This window comes from Spinacia oleracea, chromosome 6 (genome assembly GCF_020520425.1).
Source record: "Spinacia oleracea cultivar Varoflay chromosome 6, BTI_SOV_V1, whole genome shotgun sequence".
Classification (NCBI taxonomy): Eukaryota; Viridiplantae; Streptophyta; class Magnoliopsida; order Caryophyllales; family Amaranthaceae; genus Spinacia; species Spinacia oleracea.
Window position 1 is genome coordinate 124,327,849 of NC_079492.1, and position 27,291 is coordinate 124,355,139.

Here is a 27,291-nt window from a genome sequence, read left to right on the forward strand (position 1 = left end):
ATCTGGTTTCTCTCTCCCGTTCCCCCAGTGCCGCCAAAGGGTGGTTTAATATGAGCAGCCGTGGTACATACCAGACAGTGGTCGGCAAGCTCAACAAATGGCACATGTGGAGGAAGAGGTGGTTCGTGTTTTATACGGACGACCAGGAAATGTATGACAGGATGAGCCGCTGGAATCGCAAGGCCAATTATATGGATCGCGATGAGCCTCTTCCACCCCTTACTGCCGAGGAGTGGGATCAAATAATGGTCCTGTTCAAGGCTAACACTCACCACCTAACCGTTGACAAGACCTTCCATGTGTCGGCCGAGTGGTTGCCGCACATTAGCCAGTTTCGGAATGAGGCTTTTCTAGCGGCCGTAGGCCTAGGATATTCTATGACCCGAGGTTGTATCCCAAATTGTGTGCCATTCCGTGTTGGTCTATTCTTATTTTTAACTATGGTTCCTTTTTGTTCGCAGAGGAAGGGATGAGCAAACTGTCCGCAACGGATATTGGGAAGGGCGACACGACCGACTGGATGGCCGACATCTATGAGGCCAAGATGCAGAAAGACAAGGCCGAGTTGGAGGAGAAGGTGAGTATCCTTTTAGTTCGTTATTTTTGTAAGTTAAGCTTTTACCCGTCCATAGTTGGCAGCGAACGTCCCTTTTAGTGACGAGCCGTTATCTTTGCATGTGACTCGTGTTTGCTAAGGTGCGCCTCGTCACTTTTAGACGGGCGTCCTTTTTAGTAACGAGCCACTTTTTAGTGAGACACTCGTGATTACTAAGGTACGCCTCGTCATTTCTTGTCGGGCGTCCTTTTTAATGACGAGCCACTACTTTAGTGGGTCACTTGTGACTGCTAAGGTACGCCTCGTCACTTTTTGGACGGGCGTCCTTTTTAATGACGAGCCACTACGTTAGTGAGTCACTTGTGATTGATAAGGTACGCCTCGTCACTTTTAAGACGGGCGTCCTTTTTAATGACGAGCCACTATTCTGTGAGTGACTTGTGATTGTTAAGGTACGTCTCGTCACTTTTTGGACGAGCGTCCTTTTTAATGACGAGCCACTATTCTGTGAGTGACTTGTGATTGTTAAGGTACGCCTCGTCACTTTTTGGACGGGTGTCCTTTTTAATGACGAGCCACTATTCTGTGAGTGAATTGTGATTGTTAAGGTACGCCTCGTCACTTTTTGGACGTGCGTCCTTTTTAATGACGAGCCACTATTCTGTGAGTGACTTTGTGATTGATAAGGTACGCCTCGTCACTTTTAAGACTGGCGTCCTTTTTAATGACGAGCCACTATTCTGTGAGTGACTTGTGATTGTTAAGGTACGCCTCGTCACTTTTTGGACGGGCGTCCTTTTTAATGACGAGCCACTATTCTGTGAGTGACTTGTGATTGTTAAGGTACGCCTCGTCACTTTTTGGACGGGCGTCCTTTTTAATGACGAGCCACTATTCTGTGAGTGACTTGTGATTGATAAGGTACGCCTCGTCACTTTTAAGACGGGCGTCCTTTTTAATGACGAGCCACTATTCTGTGAGTGACTTGTGACTTGCCACGAGACCAAGTATCTGACTTTCCGTTCCTTTTTTATTTAGCAAGCGAAGGACGCGGCTAAGGCGTATGGGAAGAAAAAGGGGACGACTCTGTCCCAACTGAAAAAAGAGGGTTGCGCCAGCTGACTCGGAGACTCCGAGTACCTTCAAGAAGCCCAAGCCCAAGCCCCGGCGTCTTGTGAAGAAGGACGAGTCACAGGCCGCCGAGGGGGGTCACCCTAATGACGACGAGCTTGGCGTGGACAAGCCGTCTTCGGTTGTGGACTTGGTGTCCAAATCGAAGTCTGGTGGACACCCTGACGAGCCGGAGGATCCTCTCTTCGGAATTCCAGCCAATGTTCGGTCTCAAATCCCTGCGGAGGTGGCCCGCCGAGCTAGGTCATCAGGGGTAAGTTTTATTCGAACGTCGTACAGACGTGCCGAGTCTCATCTGGCAGTTCTTCTTACTCTCCGCGCCATCCTAAGGCCATTGTTTTTCCTATAGCTAAGGACAAGGGAAAAGGAAGCAGCTGTGGCAGTGGACGAGGATATTCCCGCTACTCCTCAATATTCGGCAAGAGATAGGGCGACGATATGTCGCAAGGTTTTTAAGGCCGTCCCTGCGGAGTACGTTGCTTCTCTTCCTGGCCGTAAGACCGACGCCCAGTTTGGTGCCATCCAGGCCACTCTACTCGACGTGAGTCTGTTTCCAATTTGTGTATGTGTTTGTTTTTTGCTTTTCTTTTTTAGATCTTTTACTAACATGTATCCCCTCCTGCAGTTGTTCTGCCGCATGGAATTCTGCAAGAGTTGGAAGACCCGCACTACTGAGGAGCTCAAAGCTCAAGTGGCCGAGTCCACCCATCATGGCGATTATGCTTTCAAATCAATTGAAGAGGTCCGCTTGCAGATGCAGACGACCATAGACCTTCAGGCGAAGGAGGTGGCTTCGTTACGGTCTGATAAGGCCGAGCTGCTAAAGAAGGTCTTGGCGCAGGACAAGGATATGGTGGCGATGGTCGAGGAGGCCAAGGCGGCAGTGGCGGAAATACGGACGCTTCAGGACCAGCTGCGGGAGTACCCCCAAGTCAAAGAGGCGGCTGAGGAAGCCGAGCAACTTTGGGGGGAACTGGAGACTGCCAGGTCGCAGGTTCGCACCTTGCGCGAGCGTCTTCTCGAGTCCTACGATCAGGGGGAGCAGGCGGCGAAGGACGCTGTTAAGCATGCCTGGGAGAACCACATGTCGGAGTATGACCTCGCATGGTTCCAGCGGCGATTAGAACACAGTGCTGCTGTGTTGGCTGCTGAGCGTCTCGTCCAGCCGCCCCCTGAGTTTGTACCCTCCGATGATGAGGACGATGCGGCTGCTCCCTGATTTGCTTCCGTCTGCATTATAAAAAATTTATTTAAGTGTTCTCATGCCTAAGGGCAAAAACAATTATTTTGTTATGTTTTGGCGCCGCTGGCGTCTGTACTATTGTGCCTGCTGAGCACTCAACAATTTGTTTTTGAATATTTGGCCACTTCTGCACGCCTCTTGCGGGCGTTGTTCTATAAATAGGCTATTTCTGTTCTTTTATCTCGTGTTTATTTGTTTTTCGTACTTTGGTTTTTTCTTATCAGTGGTGCTTCCAATCAATAGGTATGATCGTCACTTCTTCTAACGATCATGTTTTGGAGTGGAGTTGCGTGTCACACGCTAATCAACAGGTGTAACCTGCTCGTCAGATGAAGTTGCCGAGTAAGGATTGAAATGGTATGAAGTGCTGCCGCAAGGCAATGTTGTGGTCATCACTTTCTTTGGCGAGCGTGTCTACAACGATATTGATTGACGCAAGTCAATCAATAGGTATGATTGCCGCTAGACACGCTCGTCAATGGGTGGACGACCAAGGATTTTTGTACAAACATTGTCTTTTGTTTCCAAGGTGTTTGTGTCGCGGAGCTTTGTGGCAAACAAACCTTTGCTCCAAGGTTACTCTTGCCGCGGGAAAATAATTATGCGCTTGGCACTTTTGTGGTCGTCACTTTCTTTGGCGAGCGTGTCTACAACGGTATCGATTGACGCAAGTCAATCAATAGGTATGATTGCCGCTAGACACGCTCGTCAATGGGGTGACGACCAAGGAATTGCACAAACATTGCCTTTCGCTTCCAAGGTGTTTGTGCCGCGGAGCTTTGTGGCAAACAACCTTTGCTCCAAGGTTACTCTTGCCGCGGGAAAATAAGTATGCGCTTGGCACTTTTGTGGTCGTCACTTTCTTTGGCGAGCGTGTCTACAACGATATTGATTGACGCAAGTCAATCAATAGGTATGATTGCCGCTAGACACGCTCGTCAATGGGGTGACGACCAAGGAATTGCACAAACATTGCCTTTCGCTTCCAAGGTGTTTGTGCCGCGGAGCTTTGTGGCAAACAACCTTTGCTCCAAGGTTACTCTTGCAGCGGGAAAATAAGTATGCGCTTGGCACTTTTTTGGTCGTCACTTTCTTTGGCGAGCGTGTCTACAACGGTATTGATTGACGCAAGTCAATCAATAGGTATGATTGCCGCTAGACACGCTCGTCAATGGGGTGACGACCACGGAATTGCACAAACATTGCCTTTCGCTTCCAAGGTGTTTGTGCCGCGGAGCTTTGTGGCAAACAACCTTTGCTCCAAGGTTACTCTTGCCGCGGGGCTTTTGGATATGTGATCATCTTAAAGTGGTCGTTGGCCTAATAGAGGGTACATAACACCCTCTTTGAAGAAATTTTTTGCCGCATGGCTTTTGAGCAAACCACCTTTGTTACAGGGTTAATTTTGCCGCAGGGCTGTTTAGCAAACCGTCCTTGTTACAAGGTTAACTTTGCCGCAGGGCTATTTAGCAAACCGTCCTTGTTACAAGGTTAATTTTGCCGCAGGGCTGTTTAGCAAACCGTCCTTGTTACAAGGTTAATTTTGCCGCAGGGCTGTTTAGCAAACCGTCCTTGTTACAAGGTTAACTTTGCCGCAGGGCTGTTTAGCAAACCGTCTTTGTTACAAGATTAATTTTGCCGTTTTTTATTGGCCATTCGTAGGTTAACGTGCCCCTAGGTGGTTTTATTGCGGCATGTTTTGCCGCAGGAGTGAGAGTTGAATAGGTGATCAGCCTGTAACTCAGTGCTAATCTAGGCCACTTCTTAGGCCTCAAACAATTAGGCTTGTTGTGTATAGGTGCTAATCTAGGCCACTTCTCAGGCCATCATTCAATTAGGCTTTGATATGCGACTTGCGAGTAATAAATGATATGAAAGGAATAGAGTAGTATTATTTATAACTTTGCATGGCGAATTTAGCCGGTTACAAAAGTGATTACTACCCTATTATGACCATTAGAGGCCGCCCCTTAGGCAATGGATTGTGGTAAGTAAGACAAAGCTAGCACATATCTAGAAGAAATATTTCTTGAGATTGTCGGCATTCCAAGTGCGCAAAATAGGCCGGCCTTGCATATCTTGAATGCGGTAGGTTCCATCTCTGACCTCATCATAGATCTCATAAGGTCCCTCCCAGGTGGGCGTCAGCTTACCCTGTTCATTTGCTCGGCCTGTGGATTCCATTTTCCTGAGTACAAAATCTCCCACTTTGAGCACTCTATTAGAGACTTTCTTGTTGTATTCTCTCGCCATTCTTATCTTGTACAGCTGTTGTCTTAGTGCTGCATTTCCTCTAACCTCGGGCAGGAAGTCCAGGGCTTCTTTCATCGTCTCCTAGTTAGCATTTTCGTCATACAGCATGACCCTCAAAGTTGGTTCACACATCTCTATGGTTAAGACAGCCTCGGCGCCATAGGCTAGCAAGAAGGGTGTTTCACCGGTTGAATTCTTAGCCGTGGTGCGAATGGACCACAAGACATTTGGCAGCTCATCAGCCCATAGACCTTTGGCTTCGTCGAGCTTCTTTTTCATCCCTTCGGAGATAATTTTGTTAAATGCCTCAACCTGGCCATTGGCTTGGGACGTCCGACTGATGCAAAGCAAGTATGTATGCCGTGGTCTGCCAGCCACTCTTTCAGCTTAGGCGTCTCAAACTGAGGCCCATTATCGAAGACGATAGCCTGTGGAATCCCAAAACGAGTCATGATATTCTTCCAAATGAATGCTCTCACATCAGCAGTTTTTGTGTTTTTGAGCGCTTCTGCCTCCACCCATTTGGTGAAGTAATCTACAGCAACGATGACGTAACGCCTCCCTCCTGGTGCGGCCGTAAATGGGCCTAGAAGATCCATTCCCCACTTAGCAAATGGAATTGGACTCGTGATGGGCGTCAGAACTCGTGCCGGTCGGTGTATTAGGTGAGCAAAACGCTGGCATTTAGGGGTGGCAATTTCATCCAAATCCGACGGATATCCGAACCACCCGAACCGAACATATGGATGAAAACCCGATAAAACACGGATGTTAAACGGGTGGCGGGTGGATCGGGTGATGGGTCAGGTCAGATTCGGGTGGAGGTTCATCCAACCCGTCACCCGATCCATCATACGATCCATCCATCCATCCGTTAAAATTATTAATTTTTTCACAAAAATTACTTAATTATTAATAGAATCTTGTATTTATTACCTAATAATTCTTTATTATTTGCATTTTAGGCTATTTTATAATGTAGATGTATCAAATTTATACTTCATTGACCACTATATTACCATTACTTTACATTTATATTATTAATAAAAGTTGACGATGCTTTTAATTTCACCCGTTAATCACCCGATCCACCCGATGGATGATGGATGGGTCGGATGTGGATGGGGTAAATCGGATGATGGATGGGTTGGATGATGGATGAAAACTTGACGGATGGAGGCGGATGAAGCTCCACCCGATCCACCTCCGATCCATTGCCACCCCTACTGGCATTTGTCGCACTTCTTGACCAGTGAGATTGCATCCTCTTTAAGAGTTGGCCACTAATAGCCAGTTCGAAGTGCCTTTTCAGCCAAAGCCCTTCCACCAATATGCGAGCTACACAATCCCTGGTGAAGGTCTTCTAGAATTTCCTGCCCTTTTTCAGGCGTCACACATCTTAACAAAGGACGGGAGTAGGCCTTTTTGTAGAGGGTGCCGTTCCACATTTCAAACCAAGAGCATTTCTTCTGAAGTTTTGCCGCTTTTCTTGAGTCTTCTGGCAAGACTCATTTTGAAGTTTACTATGTCATCCATCCATGTGGAGGTCATGTCAAGGGTTTCCACCTCCATTTGCTCAACACTTTTGTGCTCCTTTACCTCCCAAAACACGTGTCGAGGGGTATCGCAAGACGCAGAACTTGCCAATTTTGACAAGGCATCAGCTTGGTTATTTTCCGAGCGAGGGACTTGCCTTACTTCAAAACTTTTCAGTGGTTCTACTTCCTGATGGACGGCCTGCATGTATTTGACCATAGTCGGATCCCTGGCTTCGTAGGTTCCATTAACTTGGCTCACAATCAGTTGGGAGTCAGATAGTGCTACAATCTCCTCAGCGCCTGCCGCCTTACACATTTTTATGCCACAAAGCAGTGCTTCATATTCGGCTTCATTATTTGACGCCTGAAAGTTAAATCGCATAGCATACTCAAAAGTATCCCCTTCTGGAGAGTGGCAGATTACCCCGGCTCCACATTCATTCTGCGTGGACGAGCCATCTACGTACAGTGTCCACACAGTCTTTGTATTCTTGGCAAAGTCAGGCCTTGTCATTTCAACAATAAAGTCGGCACAAGCTTGCCCCTTGACGGCCTTCCTAGGCTTATAGGTGATGTCAAAGGCATTCAGCTCTATTGCCCAGTTCAGCATTCGTCCTGACGCCTCTAGCTTCGTGAAGGGCAGTTTAAGCGGTTGGTCTGTATAGACCACTATTTTGTGAGCTAAGAAATAGGGTCTCAATTTTTTTGCTGGCCATGAACAGGGCTAAGCCAAACTTCTCCACTGTAGGGTATCTAATTTCAGAGTTTTGAAGAACATGACTGACGAAGTATACTGGCATCTGTATGCCCTCCCTTTCTGTTAGTAGAACGGCACTCAGCGAGTGTTCAGATATGGCAAGATACATGTATAATGTCTCTCCCTGCAAGGGGATGACGAGACGAGGTAAGGTCTGCAAGTGATCCTTTAGTTTTACCAACGCCGCCTCAACCTCATCCGACCATTCAAACTTAGCCTTTTTCCTGACTGCTCTAAAGAAGTAGTGACACTTGTCTCCAGCTCTGGAAAGGAATCTGCCCAAGGCGGCCAGACAACCTGTGAGCCGCTGAACTTCTTTGACTGTCTTGGGTGAGCTCATGTTAATCACTGCCTGGATTTTGTCCGGGTTGGCTTCGATTCCCCTCTCATCAATCAGGAAACCCAAGAATTTGCCCGATGTTACTCCAAACACACACTTCTTGGGATTCAACATCATGTTGTAAGCCCGGATAGTCTCGAATGTCTCCCTCAGGTCTGCTATGTGTGCCATACGCTGATTACTTTTCACAATCATATCGTCAATGTAAGCCTCAATATTTCTGCCGAGCTGTTTGGTAAACACAGTGTTAATGAGTCGCTGAAAGGTGGCCGGCGCATTCTTCAACCCAAACGGCATTACTTTGTAGCAGTATAGACCCTGTTCGGTTACAAACGATGTCTTTTCCTGGTCGTCAGGCCATAGGGGGATTTGGTGAAACCCTGAGTATGCATCCATGAAGCTCATCATGGCATGCCCCGCCGTAGAGTCGACAAGCCGGTCGATCTTTGGCAGTGGGAAACTGTCTTTTGGACATGCCTTATTGAGGTTGGTGTAATCAACACACATCCTCCAGGAAAAACCCCACAGACGGCGCCAAATGTTGTGGGGTTTTTCCTCTATTAATGTATCTGCCCGAGGATCCAGGTGTCCTCCAGGAGGGGTGCGATTGGCCTGGTCGTCCTCCTCACTGAGCACCTCTACCTCGACAGCATGACGTGGTGTGTGCCCTGCCGCAAATACCCGAGCGACATCTCCAGTGATTCTCGTGGTCGGCGTCTGATGCTCAGTCGGCATTTCTCTTTCCAGGGGTGGCCGCTCCACTCGCGTAGGCCGCCCAGTATCATTGTCCTGTCGTTGATCTTCCATGCTACCGTACCTCCCCACAGACGGCGCCAAATGTTGTGGGGTTTTTCCGGTGAGATAACCTGGAGGTTTTCCGGTAACTGAGAACTTAACAAGAATGTATTTTTATAGAGAGATAAAGTAGAGAGAAGGCAGAGCAGCAATTGCTCTTGATTGTATTGATTGTGACCCATTTTTCTAGAGAAGTGGGACTATTTATAGTACTAGGTTTTTGTGGGAATAACCTAATATTCCCTTTACATGATTGGCTAAGGTATGGGAGGAGGACACGTGTCCTTCGTTCTTACAGTTTACTGGCCCCTTTTGGCAATAGTGGGCTATTTAGGCCTATTGTGCTTATTTATACTCCTTAGGATACTTACTACTTAAGCACCTTTTCAGGTATAGGTACATTACATACATTCATACACACTTAAATACAAATACATATACATTGTAGATACGTAGATTGATACCCAGCTCCGGAGTAGACTTCGTACGGTTTTTGCTTACGGGGCGTAATACGTGCCATGTGTCACATCCTCATTGGTACACGAAGGCACGGTAATTTTGCCTACAACAGAAACATTTCCTCCTTTCTTTTTTAGTTAACATTTATTTAATCACGTTTCCAATAAATATTTCAAACATTAATATGGTAAATTATTAATGGATCAAAATTATAAAAATTAGATATTATAAATTTATACAATAAGACAATTATAACAAGATCCAAAATGACTATATTTTTGATAGTCAAAGTAGATTATGTGAATAGTGTAAAAACTTAAACTGTATCATCTGAAAAAAGAGCATAGGAAATATATATCAATTATTATAATTTTCATTAAATAATAATATATCAATTACAATTACCCAACAGAAGATATATTGTGTCTGACATTGCCATAAACAAAATAGCCCCATGATATTCTAGCAAAAGCCTTAGAAGTTACAAGCTAAAATTAGAGTATGCCAAAGATGTTACAAGCTACAATCAGATTGAGGATTCAACGGGTCTCCATGATAAGCCCCAAACAATTATGCTGTTTTAGTGCTCTAATAGTCATCAACTACCTGCATACATAAATAAAAGGAAAAATTGATATTGACAGTTCCAACTATGGCCGTTTAACTTTTAAAGGTCCCAACTTTTGATTATTCTAGAGTGGTCTCAACTTTAAGGTGTGTTTTTCAAGAATGGTCCTTTGGTTTATTAAACTATTAATTAAGTTGATTTAAGCATATCATACTGTTCCATTTACTTCATTTAATTAAAAAATATGATTATTGCACGAGAGATATGAGTGTTAATTAAGTTATTTAGCACTTAATTTTAACTAAGGGACCATTTTTGGAAAACACTCTCTATAGTTGGGACCACCCTGACATAATCAAAAGTTGGGACCTTTTAAAGTAAATCGGCCATAGTTGGGACCGATAATATCAATTTTTCCTAAATAAAATAGGAATGATTAAGATGGACAACAAAACAAACGACTACAATTTTAATGTAGGAAATAAAACATATGACTACGATTACAACAAGAACAATAAACAGAGTGATCAAACATGTTTTCATTGTGTCCAACTTTTACCTGGAACATGAATGAATACAATTTTGCACGCAGATTTGTATTCAGAATGATAAATAAAGAATGGCATACCATTTTCATACTAACCAAAACATAAATTTTAATTACCCATAAAAGGATTGGAGCAACGAGATCAAACCTGGAAAACCTAAGGCATAAAATATATGGGGGTTTAATTTGTTAATGCTCAGAACTACAAAAGCCCAACAAGGAGATTTTATTCAAGAAGATGACTAATTTAAGTTGTTTGAAACATAATTTAGCAACTATATAGGCTTCATGGACATGAAAAGACGATATTGGCTAATAATTAGGCTACAATAACTAATAACTAGAAGTGTTGCATTAACTAATGTAATATTACTGTACTAGTTTTCAAAACAGAAATAAACATCTTTTCATGTATTTTTCCAAGCAACTTTTGCTTATTTAAACATTTTTCCTAATCCAAAACAAGTAGCACTCTAATCGATCTCCACCGAAAACACACAGGACAGTCCCCACCGTGTCTTTCATACAGTCCTTATTCGCATCTATATCTCAAGAAATATGATACCTCTATTTTCTGTGCAAAGAAAATCAAAAGGAGATGATCAATCCTCCGCCACCCGCCAACTTTGACAATCGCTGCTAACACAAGTGAATATCTTAGACAAAGCATCACACAATTAAAAGTACTAAGCTCTCAAATGTCACCTTGTATAACAAGGTCCTCTAGTGCGACTGTTTACCTAATAGATTCTGGAAAATGAATTAAGCATAAAAATCACAAACAAGAAGGACATTAGAAGAAATTTCTAAATGATTAAAAATGTAGATGGGACATTCCATAGGATCTCAAATTGAACAAAGCATCGAAATTTCTAGTCTAAAGTGCACTACAAAAAGGAACTAACTTTTCTATTTTCCTTTCACTAATTTGATTTAATTGGTTTCTATTATTGAAGTTAAAACAACAAGAACAGATGCTTGATAATTAATCTCCATGGCTATGAATTGTACTTGAGCATAAAAATAATCTCTAACGAAATGGAAATAACACAACTGAAAACGGGTCTTACCTCGAAAAAATTTCAGACTCCTTGAAGATGGAGAACGAAATTCAATTTTTCATCAGAATTTGCTAAGTAAAGAGCAAATTAGAATCGCCGACTCAATCTCACGAATTGAAACCGCAAATTAGGACCAGATCTATTCGAATAGAGAGCAAAATTGAAGTTCCTGGCGACACTCACACTATTTAGGGTGAAGAATGAGGATTGGGAGAATTTGGCTGCCGGCCAAGTTTGGTGGAGAGAGGAGGAGAGGAGATACTAAAGGGATAGGGTTTTTTGATTTTCTAATTAGGGTTTTCTAAGGCGGAAATAACCAATTTTCTTCGGAAATTTGGTTATTTCCGTCCCTTCTCTTTCAATTCTGTTGTGTTTTTGCGTTAGATCTCAATAAAACTACATAGTTTCAGTGTAGTAAGTACCCTATGGTGGGTTTGTTTGTTTCAGTTTAGTAAGTACCCCTATGGTGGGTTTGTTTCTATTTAAGTTTTATGTGTTTAGTTTAGTTCAGGTTGTTTCTTTGGTAAAGATTTATGCGGGATCGAAGAGGATGTCAATCTTTCGACTACAATCGGACGAATCAGCCGGAAATTATATTTGTCATGGCTACAACAGATCTATAGACCCCCTCGTCAATGAAGGCTGTAAATCTCAGCGATATAAAAGAGGGTATACAGAATGTTTGATATACTACGATCGTAGCTATGGTGAAAGGAAGTTTTTATTTGATTCGATTGTTATGTATTTGTTAGATTTAAATCTTTATGTAGATGTCGTATGACTGTTTATCAATGAATTAATTTGTTTATAAAAAAAAAAGATGGTAATTTTAAGCTATTTTTTAAAAAAAATTATTCAACTCGACAATTACGACCGGTTGTTGGTCGTAATTAAAACATTGGTCGTCGTAGGTTTGATGGTTGACCCGGGAAAAATCCCGCCTCACTTTTTGGTGAAAAATTTATACTTTTGACGACGAGTAATTTTACAACTACATCGAGATTTTCGCTTGGTCGTAACTAAGGAAACTATTCGCGACCAGTTAAAAAAGTCGTCGTTGATAATGATTTTTTTACGACGAGAAACGCTTATGGTCGTAAAGTTTGGTCGCGAATGAGAGTTTTTCTTGTAGTGATATTACTATCTTCTCTTTATCTTTGGAATAAACAATGAAGCAAATTAAGCAAATTTATTTTCCCTTCAAAAAAAATAAAAAAATAAAACAACTTTTAAAAAATAAATTATTCTTCATTTAAAATATTAAATTTATAAATTCTTGATGTGCAAATGGATAAATATTATTATGATCATGATTGTAATAGTTTTCAAGTGCTTTAAAGTACTAATACTCCATCTGTTCTCGAATATTAGTCCCTTTTGGAATCTTGACACTGTTCACAATTGAAGAGAATTTTCTAATTTCTTTCTAATACGTACTTCAAACATATTCATGTGAGATCTTATTTTGTTCGTCTTAATGTGTAATTTAACAATATCAAATTTTTATATTTTTCTAACATACGTATTTGGAGATATTTACGTTTAAATATTGAGTTGAAACGAGTTAAAAAGTCAAAACGGGACTAATATTTAAGAACGAAGGGAGTATAAAATTTATTACAATAAGAAACAAGTACTAGTAAATAGAGGTAAAGGAAATAATGTAGGGTGCTAAGGTTGATAAGTGTTGTAATTTTAGGCAATATTAGGATAAAATAGTCATTATACATTCACTTTCTCAAACCTCTAATTGCAAAAAGCTCCTATGTTGATCTTTTTTGAGAATAGCCTTTTCATCCCTAAAATCTCTTCCAAATTAAACCTCTCATAACTAAACACTTCCAGTTAGCTTTTTCAAAAGATCAAACCATTCACCTCAAAACCTCTCCTAACTAAACACCCTCAAACCTCTCCTAACTAAACACTCCCAATTTTTTTTTTTTTTTTTTTTTTTTTTTTGCAATTAGAGGTTTGAAAAGGTGATTGCAAAATTACTTTTTTGTCCTAATTAATATTGCCTAAACTTACCATGCTTACTAACCTTGACACCATACATTTATTTTTCCACCTAAAAACATTACTCACACCAACTTCATTTTACCCTAGTTATTAGACTTACGTTAAACCAAATACGTAAGGACTATGTGGTATTTTATATCAAGTTTGGCGCTCATACCATCTTGCTTCCTTTTCTTATTTCAATCTCATATTATTTTACTATTTTAGGAACCAAACATCCCCTCCAATTCTCCAATTCTCCAAAGCTACAATGAGTTTGATATATCATACTTTACAACCCTAATTTTAAATAATAAAATGTAGAATGAATAATAATTAAGAGTATGTCTATCATCTATAATTGTATATACCCGATAGGTTAGTCCACCTACTTTCACTATTTTGCATGAAAATTGATACCCCAATTAAAGACTTTGATTACATGAATTTGGCTACACTCTTTCCTGATTTGGACATGCATGTGTATGATTAAGCTCGAATATTTTATGATTAGCTTCGTCATTAAGAAGTTCATCTAAACACTATTGTAGTTGCCTCAATAAAGCTACAAACAGTATCCCTTCTTTGAGGATAATGCATGTACAAACTCAAAATATAAGGCAAAATTCAAAGTACTTACGTTATAAACATATAAATGCAAAGAACTTCGAGTGTATGTGACCTTACAGAGTAACACAAATGATTACGGCATGGGTCATACTAATCAGTTGTTGATCAATGGAAGATGTCAAACAACTTTTGAATTGTTTTAATTCCATCTTGACATGTTTATTGATAAGTTAAATTGTACACCAAACTATTCACACTACAAGAAAGCGCTTGATTACCAACTGATTTTACCGACCGCCGTGAAAGTAGTCAGTAAAAATAAATTTACCAACCGAAATAGAAACGGTCGCTAAATTTACCGACCGAATGTAGAGCGGTTGGTAAATTTAAAATTTACCAACCGCTTTCATAACGGTCGTAAATTTATCGACTGCATAAACTTTCATTCCGACTATTTAGCAGTCGGTAAATTCCGACTATTTTCAAAATAAATTTAAAATTTTACCAACCGCCTATATAATATACCCGACCAAAAAAGCGGTCGCTAAAATTAAAAAAAAAAAAAATAAATAAATAAATAATCAATGACCAAAAACGGTCACTAAATTAAAAAAAGAAAAAAAAAATCTGTATGGCCTTCCTCCTCCTTCGACCAATTTAGAGCCTTCCCTCCTTCGACCAAAAAAAACTTGAAGAGGCCTTCCCTCCTTCGACCCCCCTCCCCCGCCGGTGAACCACCCCCCTCCCCCGACGGCGCCACCCTAACCCCCCGACTCGGCCAGAGTGCACGACCCACCCAGCCCAGCCGCGCACGGTTCCCCCCAGCCAGCAGCCCAGCCCACGCCCAACCCCCCCAGAGCCGCGCACGGCGCCCCCAGCCAGCAGCCCAGGCGGACCACCCACCGGACCGGACTACTCAATCGTCGATGTTTTCCACTCCAGGTAACCTTTATTCTTAGTTTTTTCATAATATAATGCTTTAATTTTTCAAACCCTAACTTTGTTGTTTATATCAATTGTAGATCTTGTATGTGAACTCTTCGATCTTTGAAGGTAATCTTTTTTTTCTCTTCTAATTTTTTGACCCATAACTATGGAATGACTTGTTAGATAATTAATGGGTATTTTTTTCAATGAATTTATGGAATGACTTGTTAGAAAATTATGGAAAATTATGGAAATTATGGAAATTTTATGAAATTTTCAAGGAATGCCGTACTTAATTTGATGTAGGTGTAAGATTTTATGAAATTTAATTTTATGCCAAAATTTCAAGGAATTTAATTTTGATGTAGGTGTAGGTGTAAGAATTTTGATGTAGGTGTAGGTGTAAGATTTTATGAAATTTAATTTTATGCCAAAGTTTCAAGGAATGTCATATGAGAAACAACGAATAATTTAGAGAATGAATTTGAGTAGTAAGTAAGTGTATTGAATAAATTTGTGCATGTTTAGGTGTTTATTGTAAATGCATTTTATTATTTATATTTCATTTTTATCCTTATTGGCTTGTGTTTAAGTAATTATTGATCTTTATATAAATTATAAGTAAATTATTGAACTTTATATAATTTATAAGTGCGTTTGAATAAATTATTGATCTTTATATCATTAATAAATTATTTAACTTTATATCATTAATAAGTATTGATTTTTATATAATTAATAAAATCAATTATTTGATTGTTTATTTAGAAAACTTCGAGCGGTAGTTAGACTATATAGTAGGTTTAGTAACATGATTAGTGTGAGATGTGTAGAGATTGGTTAGTAACATGTTTTTTGTGAGATATGTAGAATTTGGTATCATGAAAAGAAGAGAGCGTAGTTGGATGTATGATAGACTCGACGGGCGCAATCTTAAGCCCGACTTTCTCAAGGGGGTTGGAGAGTTCATTGAGTTTTGCAAAGAGCATCCAACATGCAATGATGGTGACAAAATAAGATGCCCATGCCCCTTGTGTGATAACAGGCGTTTTCATGATACTGAAACAGTTAGAGTACATTTGTACAAGAAGGGGTTTGTTCGTAATTACTATCAATGGATATGTCAAGGGGAAAGCTTAGTAGAGTCCTCGCGTGTTCAGCCAAATCAATATCGGGATATGGTTATTGATGCTCTTGGAAATAATCAAGAGCATTTGGTGAATGAAGAGGGTAATTCAGTTGAAGAAGAACCAAATGATGAAGCTAAGAAGTTTATAGACCTTCTAAAGGCAGCTGGAGATCCATTATATGAAGGGAGCAAACTCTCTGTGTTGGAGATGGCATCAAGAATTGCAAGTTTGAAATGTGAATTCAACTTACAACACAGGTGTGTGGATGGGTTTGCATCTTTGATGAATGATGCGATTCCAAATAACAACCAAATGGGTAGAACTTTCAATAGCACAAAGAAGGTTCTTGAGGGCTTGGAACTTCCTCATGAGAGGATCCACACATGCCCTAAAGGTTGTTTGCTCTTCTGGAAAGGCGATGCACAGTTAGATAAATGTAGAGTATGCGGAAGTGATCGGTATAAGAAGACTGCAAAGGGTAAGCTTATTCCAGCAAAAGTTCTAATCTATTTTCCAATCACACCGAGGTTGCAAAGGTTGTATGCTACCAAGAACATTTCGGAGGATATGACTTGGCATGCCAAGAATCCCCGAGTTCAAAACACCTTCGCACATCCTAGTGATAGTCAAGCGTGGAAGCACTTGGATACAACCTTTCCTAATTTCGCATCAGAGCCACGAAATGTCAGGCTTGGTTTGTGCACAGATGGATTTGCCCCCCATGGTAAATTTGGATCCCAATATTCATGTTGGCCGGTTATTCTTACACCATACAACTTGCCTCCATCGATGTGTATGAAAAGACCATTCATGTTCCTTTCTTTGCTCGTTCCCGGTCCTAAAAATCCTAAAGGAAACTTGGATGTGTACATGCAACCACTCATTGAAGAGTTGAAACAGTTATGGGAGGTTGGGGCTATGACTTATGACATCTCAAGCAAGCAGAATTTCAACCTCCGCGCAGCCCTTTTGTGGACTATTAGTGATTTTCCTGCATATGGAATGCTATCTGGATGGTCCACGGCCGGAAAGAAGGCTTGCCCTTATTGTATGGATAAAAGCAAGGCATTTTGGCTTGAACATGGAGGTAAAGTTTCATGGTTTGATTGTCATCGACAATTCCTTCCACATGATCACCCTTTTCGAAAGAATAAAACAGCTTTCTGCAAAAACAAAGTTGAAAATGGCATGGGTCCGCATATAATGTGTGGAGAAGAATTGTGGCAATGCGTGAAGGACTTGCCTAAAGCAACTGATGGTCCTGAAGCTCTTAAGAAGTTGAAGAGTGCCAAAATGGGTTGGTTCAAACAAAGTATTCTATGGGAACTCCCATATTGGAAGGATTTGCTTCTTCGTCACAACTTGGATGTCATGCACATTGAAAAGAACTTTTTTGACCAACTCATAAACACTGTGATGGATGTGAAAGGTAGCACCTCGGACACCACTAGTGCAAGGAAAGATATGGCTAAGTATTGTAAACGTCGGCAGTTAGAGCTTGGAAATGAAAATCAAACCATGCCAAAAGCACCCTTTGCACTTGACAAGGCTCAAAAGAAGGTGTTATGTGAATGGGTTCGAGACTTGAAATTCCCGGATGCTTATGCTTCAAACTTGAGCAGGTGTGTTAATCTTCAATCATGCAAGCTGTATGGAATGAAGAGCCACGATTGTCATGTCTTCATGGAGAGGTTACTTCCGGTTGCTTTGAAGGAGTTGCTTCCCTTGCATGTTTGGAAGGCAATTACAGAGATTAGTCAATTCTTCCGAGACTTATGCGCCCCCACTATCAAAGCGAGTGACATAGATCGCTTGGATAAGAATATAGCTGAGATCTTGTGCAAGCTAGAGAAGATTTTTCCACCTGCATTTTTCAACTCAATGGAACACTTGCCAGTTCATCTTCCACATGAGGCAAAGGTTGGTGGTCCCGTCCAGTACAGGTGGATGTACCCATTTGAAAGGTAATCAAAATAATACAAATTAGCGTAAATAAATTATTACTTTAAATATCTTATATGTTTACTAGTAACTATTAATCAAACTTACATAATTTATAGGTTTCTTAACCATTTGAAGCGTAAGGTTGGAAATAAGGCACGTGTAGAAGGCTCCATATGCAATGCTTACCTAATGGAGGAGATTACGAACTTTTGTTCCCACTATTTTCAACCTGAGGTTGACACCAAAGCAAGGGATCTAGGAAGAAATGTCCATTCGGTTGTTGAGAACCAACATGACGTTAATATCCCCGAGATGTTCAGGGTGGATTGTGGTCGTGCACCTACTAATGGCCGTTTGCGCTTCTTGCAAGACATGGAGTATGATCGAGCACATCTTTATGTGCTTGCAAACAGTGGCATCTTAGGTGAATATGAAAGGTAAAAAACTATAATTTAATTATTGTAAACTCTTCTAACGACGTATTTAACCTTTATTTCCTTAATTACCATAGGAAATTTGAGGAGCACATTATCCAAACTCAACCTCACATAGTAATGGAGGATATTTGGAGTAAATGCGAAGCCCAGTTCCCTGAATGGTTTAAATCACATGTGAGATTAATTGTATTTTGCTTTCATTCATAAACAATATTACTTACACTAGTCATTGAAAGGAAAATAAAATTACTAACTAATTCTACGAATTAGGTTCTCCGGTCTTTGAGTCCTAATGATGTGACACGGGCGCTTGCGATGGGCCCCTCTAGACAAGTAAGGACATGGAGCCGGTTCTATGCGAATGGATATAATTTTCAAACTCATGACTACGGCAAACACAAGTCAACTATGAATTATGGAGTGTGTGTACAAAGTCCTGATGAAGTTGACTACTTTGGCATTTTGGAGGAGGTGGTTGAACTTTCTTATTGTGGTAAGCTTCAAGAGTACAAGACAATCTTGTTTAAGTGCAGCTGGATGGATTCCGTGAAGGGTATGAACATTCATGAACAATACAAACTTGTTGAGGTCAATCATTCTAAGAGATACCCAAAGTATGACCCGTTTGTATTGTCTTACCAAGTTAGTCAAGTATACTTTGCACACTACCCCAGTTTGAAGAGGGATAAAGCCCAATGGTGGGCTGTGTTTAAAACTAAGGCAAGGTCTGTGATTGATGCTCCGGTTGACTTAGACTTTCTACAAGAAGATGCAAATGAGGTTTCTTCAGCTCTTTGTGCTCCAGATGAGATCCCAGATTATGAAGATCAAGATGATGATGATGATGACGATATTAATGATGTTGATGCTGATAGTATGAGTGATGAGGATGAGGATGATGAAGATGAGGATGAGGATGATGAGGATGAGGATGATGGTGATGATGACATTGATGATGATGATGACGATGGTGATGATGATGATGCTGATGATTCTGATGGATACGACGATTAACTTGATATTGCTGATTTTGGTCCTTTTTGGTTGTTTAATTTTAGGTTCAAGAAATATTATGTAGTTGTTTGGTAAACTTATGATTGGAATTTGACATGTGTTGTCTTTTATGATTGAACTTTGAATTATGTTGTTGTTTATTGAACTTATCATTGAACTTTTTATTTTGGTTGTATAAATTTATGTTTGTTAGAAAATCTGAAGTTGTTAATGCTAATGCTTGGTTTGTGTTCCATTAAATAAACAGATGTCCAATCGATGAATTGTCTTTTATGATTGAAATTTGAGTTATTTAAACTTGGTTTGTGTTCTACTAAATAAACAGATGTCCAATCGAGGAGAACATTCAGCCATCCGCAGTCGTTTAGGTGCACGTGGAGGTGGTCGTGAAGGTGGTTGTGAAGGTGGTCGTGGAGGTGGCCATGGAGCTGGTCGTGGAGGTGGCCATGGAGCTGACCATGGAGCTGGCCGTGGAGGTACTACACGGGTGACCCAACCCTCACTGGATACCTACTTTGATGATGACGAAACTCAAGGTGAATACTCTGAAGAGGTGGTACCTGATTCACAAGTAAATGAAGAAGCTGAGGATTCTGGAGTCGTTTGGATGGCACCGGGTGAACTTTGGTAAGATTTAGAGTTACATTTTAATTATTTTATCTCATGTATGAATGTTGTAAACTAACGTTACTTGTGTTATTTCCTATTCCACTATGTAAGGTTTGATCACAGTTCCATTTCGCGGGATATTACTAACGTCATCCAGAAATATTTCAAGAGTCCTTGGACGTGTTATACCAAAGTTGACAAGGATACAAAAGATCATTGGTTCACTCTGTTCAAGGTTTACACAATTTTATATCATGTAATGTATCACTTTTTATTTTTCAACTTGCTATAATTGTAACATAACAAAATATCCTTCTTTTCTTTTCTTTTGTGTAGAGGACCTATAAATGGTTGCCTGAGTTTGATCACCTTGCTGTGCGTGATTACCATGCAAATGCATATAAACGGGTTAAGTACATCCACTACCAAATAACAAGAAAGAGTAATGGAAGGAAGCCAGATTGGATGTCTGAGAAAGTGCATGCAGATATGATGAAGCACGTGGATGATGATGAATTCAAGAAAAGATCTGAGCAGGCTAAGAAAAATAGAAGAGGGGGTTCATTAACCAACAATGTTGAACCATCACATTTCCAAGGTTCCATTTCCACAACTGAGGCTGCAAAGAAAATGGTAAGTTTAATAATGTAACTAAATTTCATTTAACGTTGTTACTAATTTGATTATTCACAAAAATTACTTGTATTATTAGGCAAAGGAAAGTGGAGGTGTGATGCCTACAGCTGGTGACTTATATTTGAAGACACACACGAAGGAAGTACCGGGTAAAGGGAAAGTCCCTTGTAGTAGCAAAGCAAAGCAAATCAAGGTAACTTACTATTATTCAAACAAAGCTTATGAAACACGTTTTAAGTTTAAAATCAACCCTTAGTTCGTTTATTTGAAAAATGGGAGCGAAAATGCCTTATTTGGTCAATATAGGTCCTATATCGACAATATATGACCTATAACGACCATATAGGCCTTAGATGTGAGTAAATACCTTTGAATGTGACTTATCAAGTTCAAACAAAGCTTATGAAACATGTTTTAAGTTTAAAATCTGCCCCTAGGTGATTTAGTTGAAAAATGGGACCGAAAATGCCTTATTTAGCCTATATATGACCTATATCGACCAAATATGACTTAAATGTGCTTAAATTGCTAAGAATCAGTTTTAGAAACCTTTAATATGCCACATAAAACATGTAAATGGTTTGAAATGACAAGTTTGGTTCCTTAGTTCAAAGTTGGGCGAGAAAATGACATTTTAGGCAATATATGACCTATAACGACCATATAGGCCTTAGATGTGAGTAAATACCTTTGAATGTGACTTATCAAGTTCAAACAAAGCTTATGAAACATGTTTTAAGTTTAAAATCTGCCCCTAGGTGATTTAGTTGAAAAATGGGACCGAAAATGCCTTATTTAGCCTATATATGACCTATATCGACCAAATATGACTTAAATGTGCTTAAATTGCTAAGAATCAGTTTTAGAAACCTTGAATATGACACATAAAACATGTAAATGGTTTGAAATGACAAGTTTGGTTCCTTAGCTCAAAGTTAGGCGAGAAAATGACATTTTAGGCAATATATGACCTATAACGACCATATAGGCCTTAGATGTGAGTAAATACCTTTGAATGTGACTTATCAAGTTCAAACAAAGCTTATGAAACATGTTTTAAGTTTAAAATCTGCCCCTAGGTGATTTAGTTGAAAAATGGGACCGAAAATGCCTTATTTAGCCTATATATGACCTATATCGACCAAATATGACTTAAATGTGCTTAAATTGCTAAGAATCAGTTTTAGAAACCTTGAATATGACACATAAAACATGTAAATGGTTTGAAATGACAAGTTTGGTTCCTTAGCTCAAAGTTAGGCGAGAAAATGACATTTTAGGCAATATATGACCTATAACGACCATATAGGCCTTAGATGTGAGTAAATACCTTTGAATGTGACTTAGCAAGTTCAAACTAACCTTATGAAACATGTTTTAAGTTTAAAATCAGCCCGTAGGTGATTAAGTTGAAAAATGGGACCGAAAACGCCTTATTTAGCCTATAAGTGACCTATATCGACCAAATATGACCTAAATGTGCTTAAATTGCTTAGAATCGGTTTTAGAAACCTTGAATATGACACATAAAACATGTAAATGGTTTGAAATGACAAGTTTGGTTCCTTAGCTCAAAGTTAGGCAAGAAAATGACATTTTAGGCAATATATGACCTATAACGACCATATAGGCCTTAGATGTGAGTAAATACCTTTGAATGTGACTTAGCAAGTTCAAACTAACCTTATGAAACATGTTTTAAGTTTAAAATCAGCCCGTAGGTGATTAAGTTGAAAAATGGGACCGAAAACGCCTTATTTAGCCTATATGTAACCTATATCGACCAAATATGACCTAAATGTGCTTAAATTGCTTAGAATCGGTTTTAGAAACCTTGAATATGACACATAAAACATGTAAATGGTTTGAAATGACAAGTTTGGTTCCTTAGCTCAAAGTTGGGCGAGAAAATGACATTTTAGGCAATATATGACCTATAACGACCATATAGGCCTTAGATGTGAGTAAATACCTTTGAATGTGACTTAGCAAGTTCAAACTAACCTTATGAAACATGTTTTAAGTTTAAAATCAGCCCGTAGGTGATTAAGTTGAAAAATGGGACCGAAAACGCCTTATTTAGCCTATAAGTGACCTATATCGACCAAATATGACCTAAATGTGCTTAAATTGCTTAGAATCGGTTTTAGAAACCTTGAATATGACACATAAAACATGTAAATGGTTTGAAATGACAAGTTTGGTTCCTTAGCTCAAAGTTAGGCGAGAAAATGACATTTTAGGCAATATATGACCTATAACGACCAAATAGGCCTTAGATGTGAGTAACTACGTTTGAATGTGACTTAGCAAGTGAAAACAAAGCTTATGAAACATGTTTTAAGTTTAAAATCTGCCCCTAGGTGATTTAGTTGAAAAATGGGACCGAAAATGCCTTATTTAGCCTATATATGACCTATATCGACCAAATATGACTTAAATGTGCTTAAATTGCTAAGAATCAGTTTTAGAAACCTTTAATATGCCACATAAAACATGTAAATGGTTTGAAATGACAAGTTTGGTTCCTTAGCTCAAAGTTAGGCGAGAAAATGACATTTTAGGCAATATATGACCTATAACGACCATATAGGCCTTAGATGTGAGTAAATACCTTTGAATGTGACTTATCAAGTTCAAACAAAGCTTATGAAACATGTTTTAAGTTTAAAATCTGCCCCTAGGTGATTTAGTTGAAAAATGGGACCGAAAATGCCTTATTTAGCCTATATATGACCTATATCGACCAAATATGACTTAAATGTGCTTAAATTGCTAAGAATCAGTTTTAGAAACCTTGAATATGACACATAAAACATGTAAATGGTTTGAAATGACAAGTTTGGTTCCTTAGCTCAAAGTTAGGCGAGAAAATGACATTTTAGGCAATATATGACCTATAACGACCATATAGGCCTTAGATGTGAGTAAATACCTTTGAATGTGACTTATCAAGTTCAAACAAAGCTTATGAAACATGTTTTAAGTTTAAAATCTGCCCCTAGGTGATTTAGTTGAAAAATGGGACCGAAAATGCCTTATTTAGCCTATATATGACCTATATCGACCAAATATGACTTAAATGTGCTTAAATTGCTAAGAATCAGTTTTAGAAACCTTGAATATGACACATAAAACATGTAAATGGTTTGAAATGACAAGTTTGGTTCCTTAGCTCAAAGTTAGGCGAGAAAATGACATTTTAGGCAATATATGACCTATAACGACCATATAGGCCTTAGATGTGAGTAAATACCTTTGAATGTGACTTAGCAAGTTCAAACTAACCTTATGAAACATGTTTTAAGTTTAAAATCAGCCCGTAGGTGATTAAGTTGAAAAATGGGACCGAAAACGCCTTATTTAGCCTATAAGTGACCTATATCGACCAAATATGACCTAAATGTGCTTAAATTGCTTAGAATCGGTTTTAGAAACCTTGAATATGACACATAAAACATGTAAATGGTTTGAAATGACAAGTTTGGTTCCTTAGCTCAAAGTTAGGCGAGAAAATGACATTTTAGGCAATATATGACCTATAACGACCAAATAGGCCTTAGATGTGAGTAACTACGTTTGAATGTGACTTAGCAAGTGAAAACAAAGCTTATGAAACATGTTTTAAGTTTAAAATCAGCCCGTAGGTGATTAAGTTGAAAAATGGGACCGAAAATGCCTTATTTAGCCTATATATGACCTATATCGACCAAATATGACCTAAATGTGCTTAAATTGCTTAGAATCGGTTTTAGAAACCTTGAATATGCCACATAAAACATGTAAATGGTTTGAAATGACAAGTTTGGTTTCTTAGCTCAAAGTTAGGCGAGAAAATGACATTTTAGGCAATATATGACCTATAACGACCATATAGGCCTTAGATGTGAGTAAATACCTTTGAATGTGACTTATCAAGTTCAAACAAAGCTTATGAAACATGTTTTAAGTTTAAAATCTGCCCGTAGGTGATTAAGTTGAAAAATGGGACCGAAAATGCCTTATTTAGCCTATATATGACCTATATCGACCAAATATGACCTAAATGTGCTTAAATTGCTTAGAATCGGTTTTAGAAACCTTGAATATGCCACATAAAACATGTAAATGGTTTGAAATGACAAGTTTGGTTTCTTAGCTCAAAGTTAGGCGAGAAAATGACATTTTAGGCAATATATGACCTATAACGACCAAATAGGCCTTAGATGTGAGTAACTACGTTTGAATGTGACTTAGCAAGTGAAAACAAAGCTTATGAAACATGTTTTAAGTTTAAAATCAGCCCGTAGGTGATTAAGTTGAAAAATGGGACCGAAAATGCCTTATTTAGCCTATATATGACCTATATCGACCAAATATGACCTAAATGTGCTTAAATTGCTTAGAATCGGTTTTAGAAACCTTGAATATGCCACATAAAACATGTAAATGGTTTGAAATGACAAGTTTGGTTTCTTAGCTCAAAGTTAGGCGAGAAAATGACATTTTAGGCAATATATGACCTATAACGACCATATAGGCCTTAGATGTGAGTAAATACCTTTGAATGTGACTTATCAAGTTCAAACAAAGCTTATGAAACATGTTTTAAGTTTAAAATCTGCCCCTAGGTGATTTAGTTGAAAAATGGGACCGAAAATGCCTTATTTAGCCTATATATGACCTATATCGACCAAATATGACTTAAATGTGCTTAAATTGCTAAGAATCGGTTTTAGAAACCTTGAATATGACACATAAAACATGTAAATGGTTTGAAATGACAAGTTTGGTTCCTTAGCTCAAAGTTGGGCGAGAAAATGACATTTTAGGCAATATATGACCTATAACGACCATATAGGCCTTAGATGTGAGTAAATACCTTTGAATGTGACTTATCAAGTTCAAACAAAGCTTATGAAACATGTTTTAAGTTTAAAATCAGCCCTTAGTTCTTTTTTTTGAAAAATGGGAGCGAAAATGCCTTATTTAGCCTATATATGACCTATATCGACCAAATATGACTTAAATGTGCTTAAATTGCTAAGAATCAGTTTTAGAAACCTTTAATATGCCACATAAAACATGTAAATGGTTTGAAATGACAAGTTTGGTTCCTTAGCTCAAAGTTAGGCGAGAAAATGACATTTTAGGCAATATATGACATATAACGACCATATAGGCCTTAGATGTGAGTAAATACCTTTGAATGTGACTTAGCAAGTTCAAACTAACCTTATGAAACATGTTTTAAGTTTAAAATCAGCCCGTAGGTGATTAAGTTGAAAAATGGGACCGAAAACGCCTTATTTAGCCTATATGTAACCTATATCGACCAAATATGACCTAAATGTGCTTAAATTGCTAAGAATCAGTTTTAGAAACCTTTAATATGCCACATAAAACATGTAAATGGTTTGAAATGACAAGTTTGGTTCCTTAGCTCAAAGTTAGGCGAGAAAATGACATTTTAGGCAATATATGACCTATAACGACCATATAGGCCTTAGATGTGAGTAAATACCTTTGAATGTGACTTAGCAAGTTCAAACTAACCTTATGAAACATGTTTTAAGTTTAAAATCAGCCCTTAGTTCTTTTTTTTGAAAAATGGGAGCGAAAATGCCTTATTTAGCCTATATATGTTTTAAGTTTAAATGTGCTCAATTTAATATATTTGTTATGCATGGGTGATAATCATTTTAATTATTGTAGGAAAACTACGTTTGAATGTGACTTAGCAAGTTCAAACAAAGCTTATGAAACACGTTTTAAGTTTAAATGTGCTCCATTTAATATATTTTTTATGCATGGGTGATAATCATTTTAATTCTTGTAGGAAAACTATGAAAAAAATGTTGCTGAATGTGTTGAAAAAGGCATTGCTAAAGATCCCAACCAAATCTACTTTGAGACAGTAGGTGGGAGAAAGAAGGGAAAGGTCCCCGGGCTGGGTAGTGGAGCCTCTCTATACTTTGCACCATCTAGAAGGGGTGGTAGTTCTTCTAGCTCATACACCCCATCTATTTATTCTCAAATGTCATCTCGATTGGAAGAGACTCAACAACAGTTGACCCAAAAATCCATTGAGCTTGAAACAACAAAAAATCAGATGTTAAAGGCTATGGAGGACGATCTACTTTTGAGGCAAAGGGAGAGAGAAGAAAGAGAAGCAGAGCGACTACAGCACCAAAGGGAGATGGAAAGGGAGAGACAAGAGAGAGAAAGGGAGAGACAAGAAAGAGAAGAACATGCCGCCCAGATGAAAAAGGCAATGGAGTCTTACGAGCGGATGTTCAGTCAGTGTACTGGTTTTCCTTTCTCGCAGTCGCAGGACCCTCGAGATCCACCCGGAGGCGGGACACCTTTGTGTTAGGTAGTTAGTATTCTTGTATTAGTTTGAACTAGTTACAACTTTTCGTATTAACATGTTTGAACAACATTATGTGTATTATGAATCTTTGTTGTATGACTTTGAACATGTTTAATATTATAACATCGAGCAGGTTTCATACGATTTTACAGAATTTATATAAATTCGTATATATACAGGCATATATAATATTTACAGGTACATATATAATATTTACAGGTACATATATAATATTTATACAGGCATATAATACAGGTATATATGCGATTTTACAAAATTGGCTGCAAATGATATTTGCATAATTACCGACCGCAAAGGCAGTCACAAATTTAGTGACCGCCACAAAAGCAGTCACTAATTTAGTGACCGCCCCCAAGGCAGTCACTAATTTAGTGACCGCCAAAGCAGTCACTAAATTAGTGACCG

The 27,291-nt window shown here is 39.0% G+C and overlaps 3 protein-coding genes and 1 long non-coding RNA gene across 5 annotated transcripts; 3 read left to right on the top strand and 1 right to left on the bottom strand.

The window, feature by feature from the left end:
- Positions 1-9,425: 9,425 nt before the first annotated feature.
- LOC110798878 (uncharacterized) lies at positions 9,426-11,852 on the bottom strand. Of its 2 annotated transcripts, none has more exons than XR_002536233.2 (2): positions 11,258-11,852; positions 9,426-10,823 (listed from the first exon to the last, which is right to left on the bottom strand). It is a non-coding gene; the product is annotated as an uncharacterized lncRNA (long non-coding RNA). The 2 variants fall into 2 exon arrangements; XR_008923217.1 differs by having other exon boundaries at positions 9,426-10,937.
- Positions 11,853-14,637: 2,785 nt separating this feature from the next.
- Positions 14,638-20,796, top strand: LOC130462869 (uncharacterized). The gene is made up of 6 exons (XM_056831836.1): positions 14,638-14,758; positions 14,839-14,869; positions 19,594-19,895; positions 19,989-20,112; positions 20,214-20,510; positions 20,590-20,796. Exons 3-6 carry the CDS (start codon positions 19,594-19,596, stop codon positions 20,767-20,769), a joined length of 903 nt encoding a protein of 300 aa, XP_056687814.1. The 5' UTR covers positions 14,638-14,758; positions 14,839-14,869; the 3' UTR covers positions 20,770-20,796.
- LOC130462870 (uncharacterized) lies at positions 16,137-27,009 on the top strand. The gene is made up of 2 exons (XM_056831837.1): positions 16,137-16,267; positions 26,332-27,009. The coding sequence occupies exons 1-2, from the start codon at positions 16,160-16,162 to the stop codon at positions 26,866-26,868; spliced, it is 645 nt and encodes a 214-aa protein (XP_056687815.1). The 5' UTR covers positions 16,137-16,159; the 3' UTR covers positions 26,869-27,009.
- LOC130462868 (uncharacterized) lies at positions 17,373-19,550 on the top strand. The gene is made up of 4 exons (XM_056831835.1): positions 17,373-17,837; positions 17,934-18,254; positions 18,329-18,428; positions 18,525-19,550. Exons 1-4 carry the CDS (start codon positions 17,392-17,394, stop codon positions 19,266-19,268), a joined length of 1,611 nt encoding a protein of 536 aa, XP_056687813.1. The 5' UTR covers positions 17,373-17,391; the 3' UTR covers positions 19,269-19,550.
- Positions 27,010-27,291: the final 282 nt, after the last annotated feature.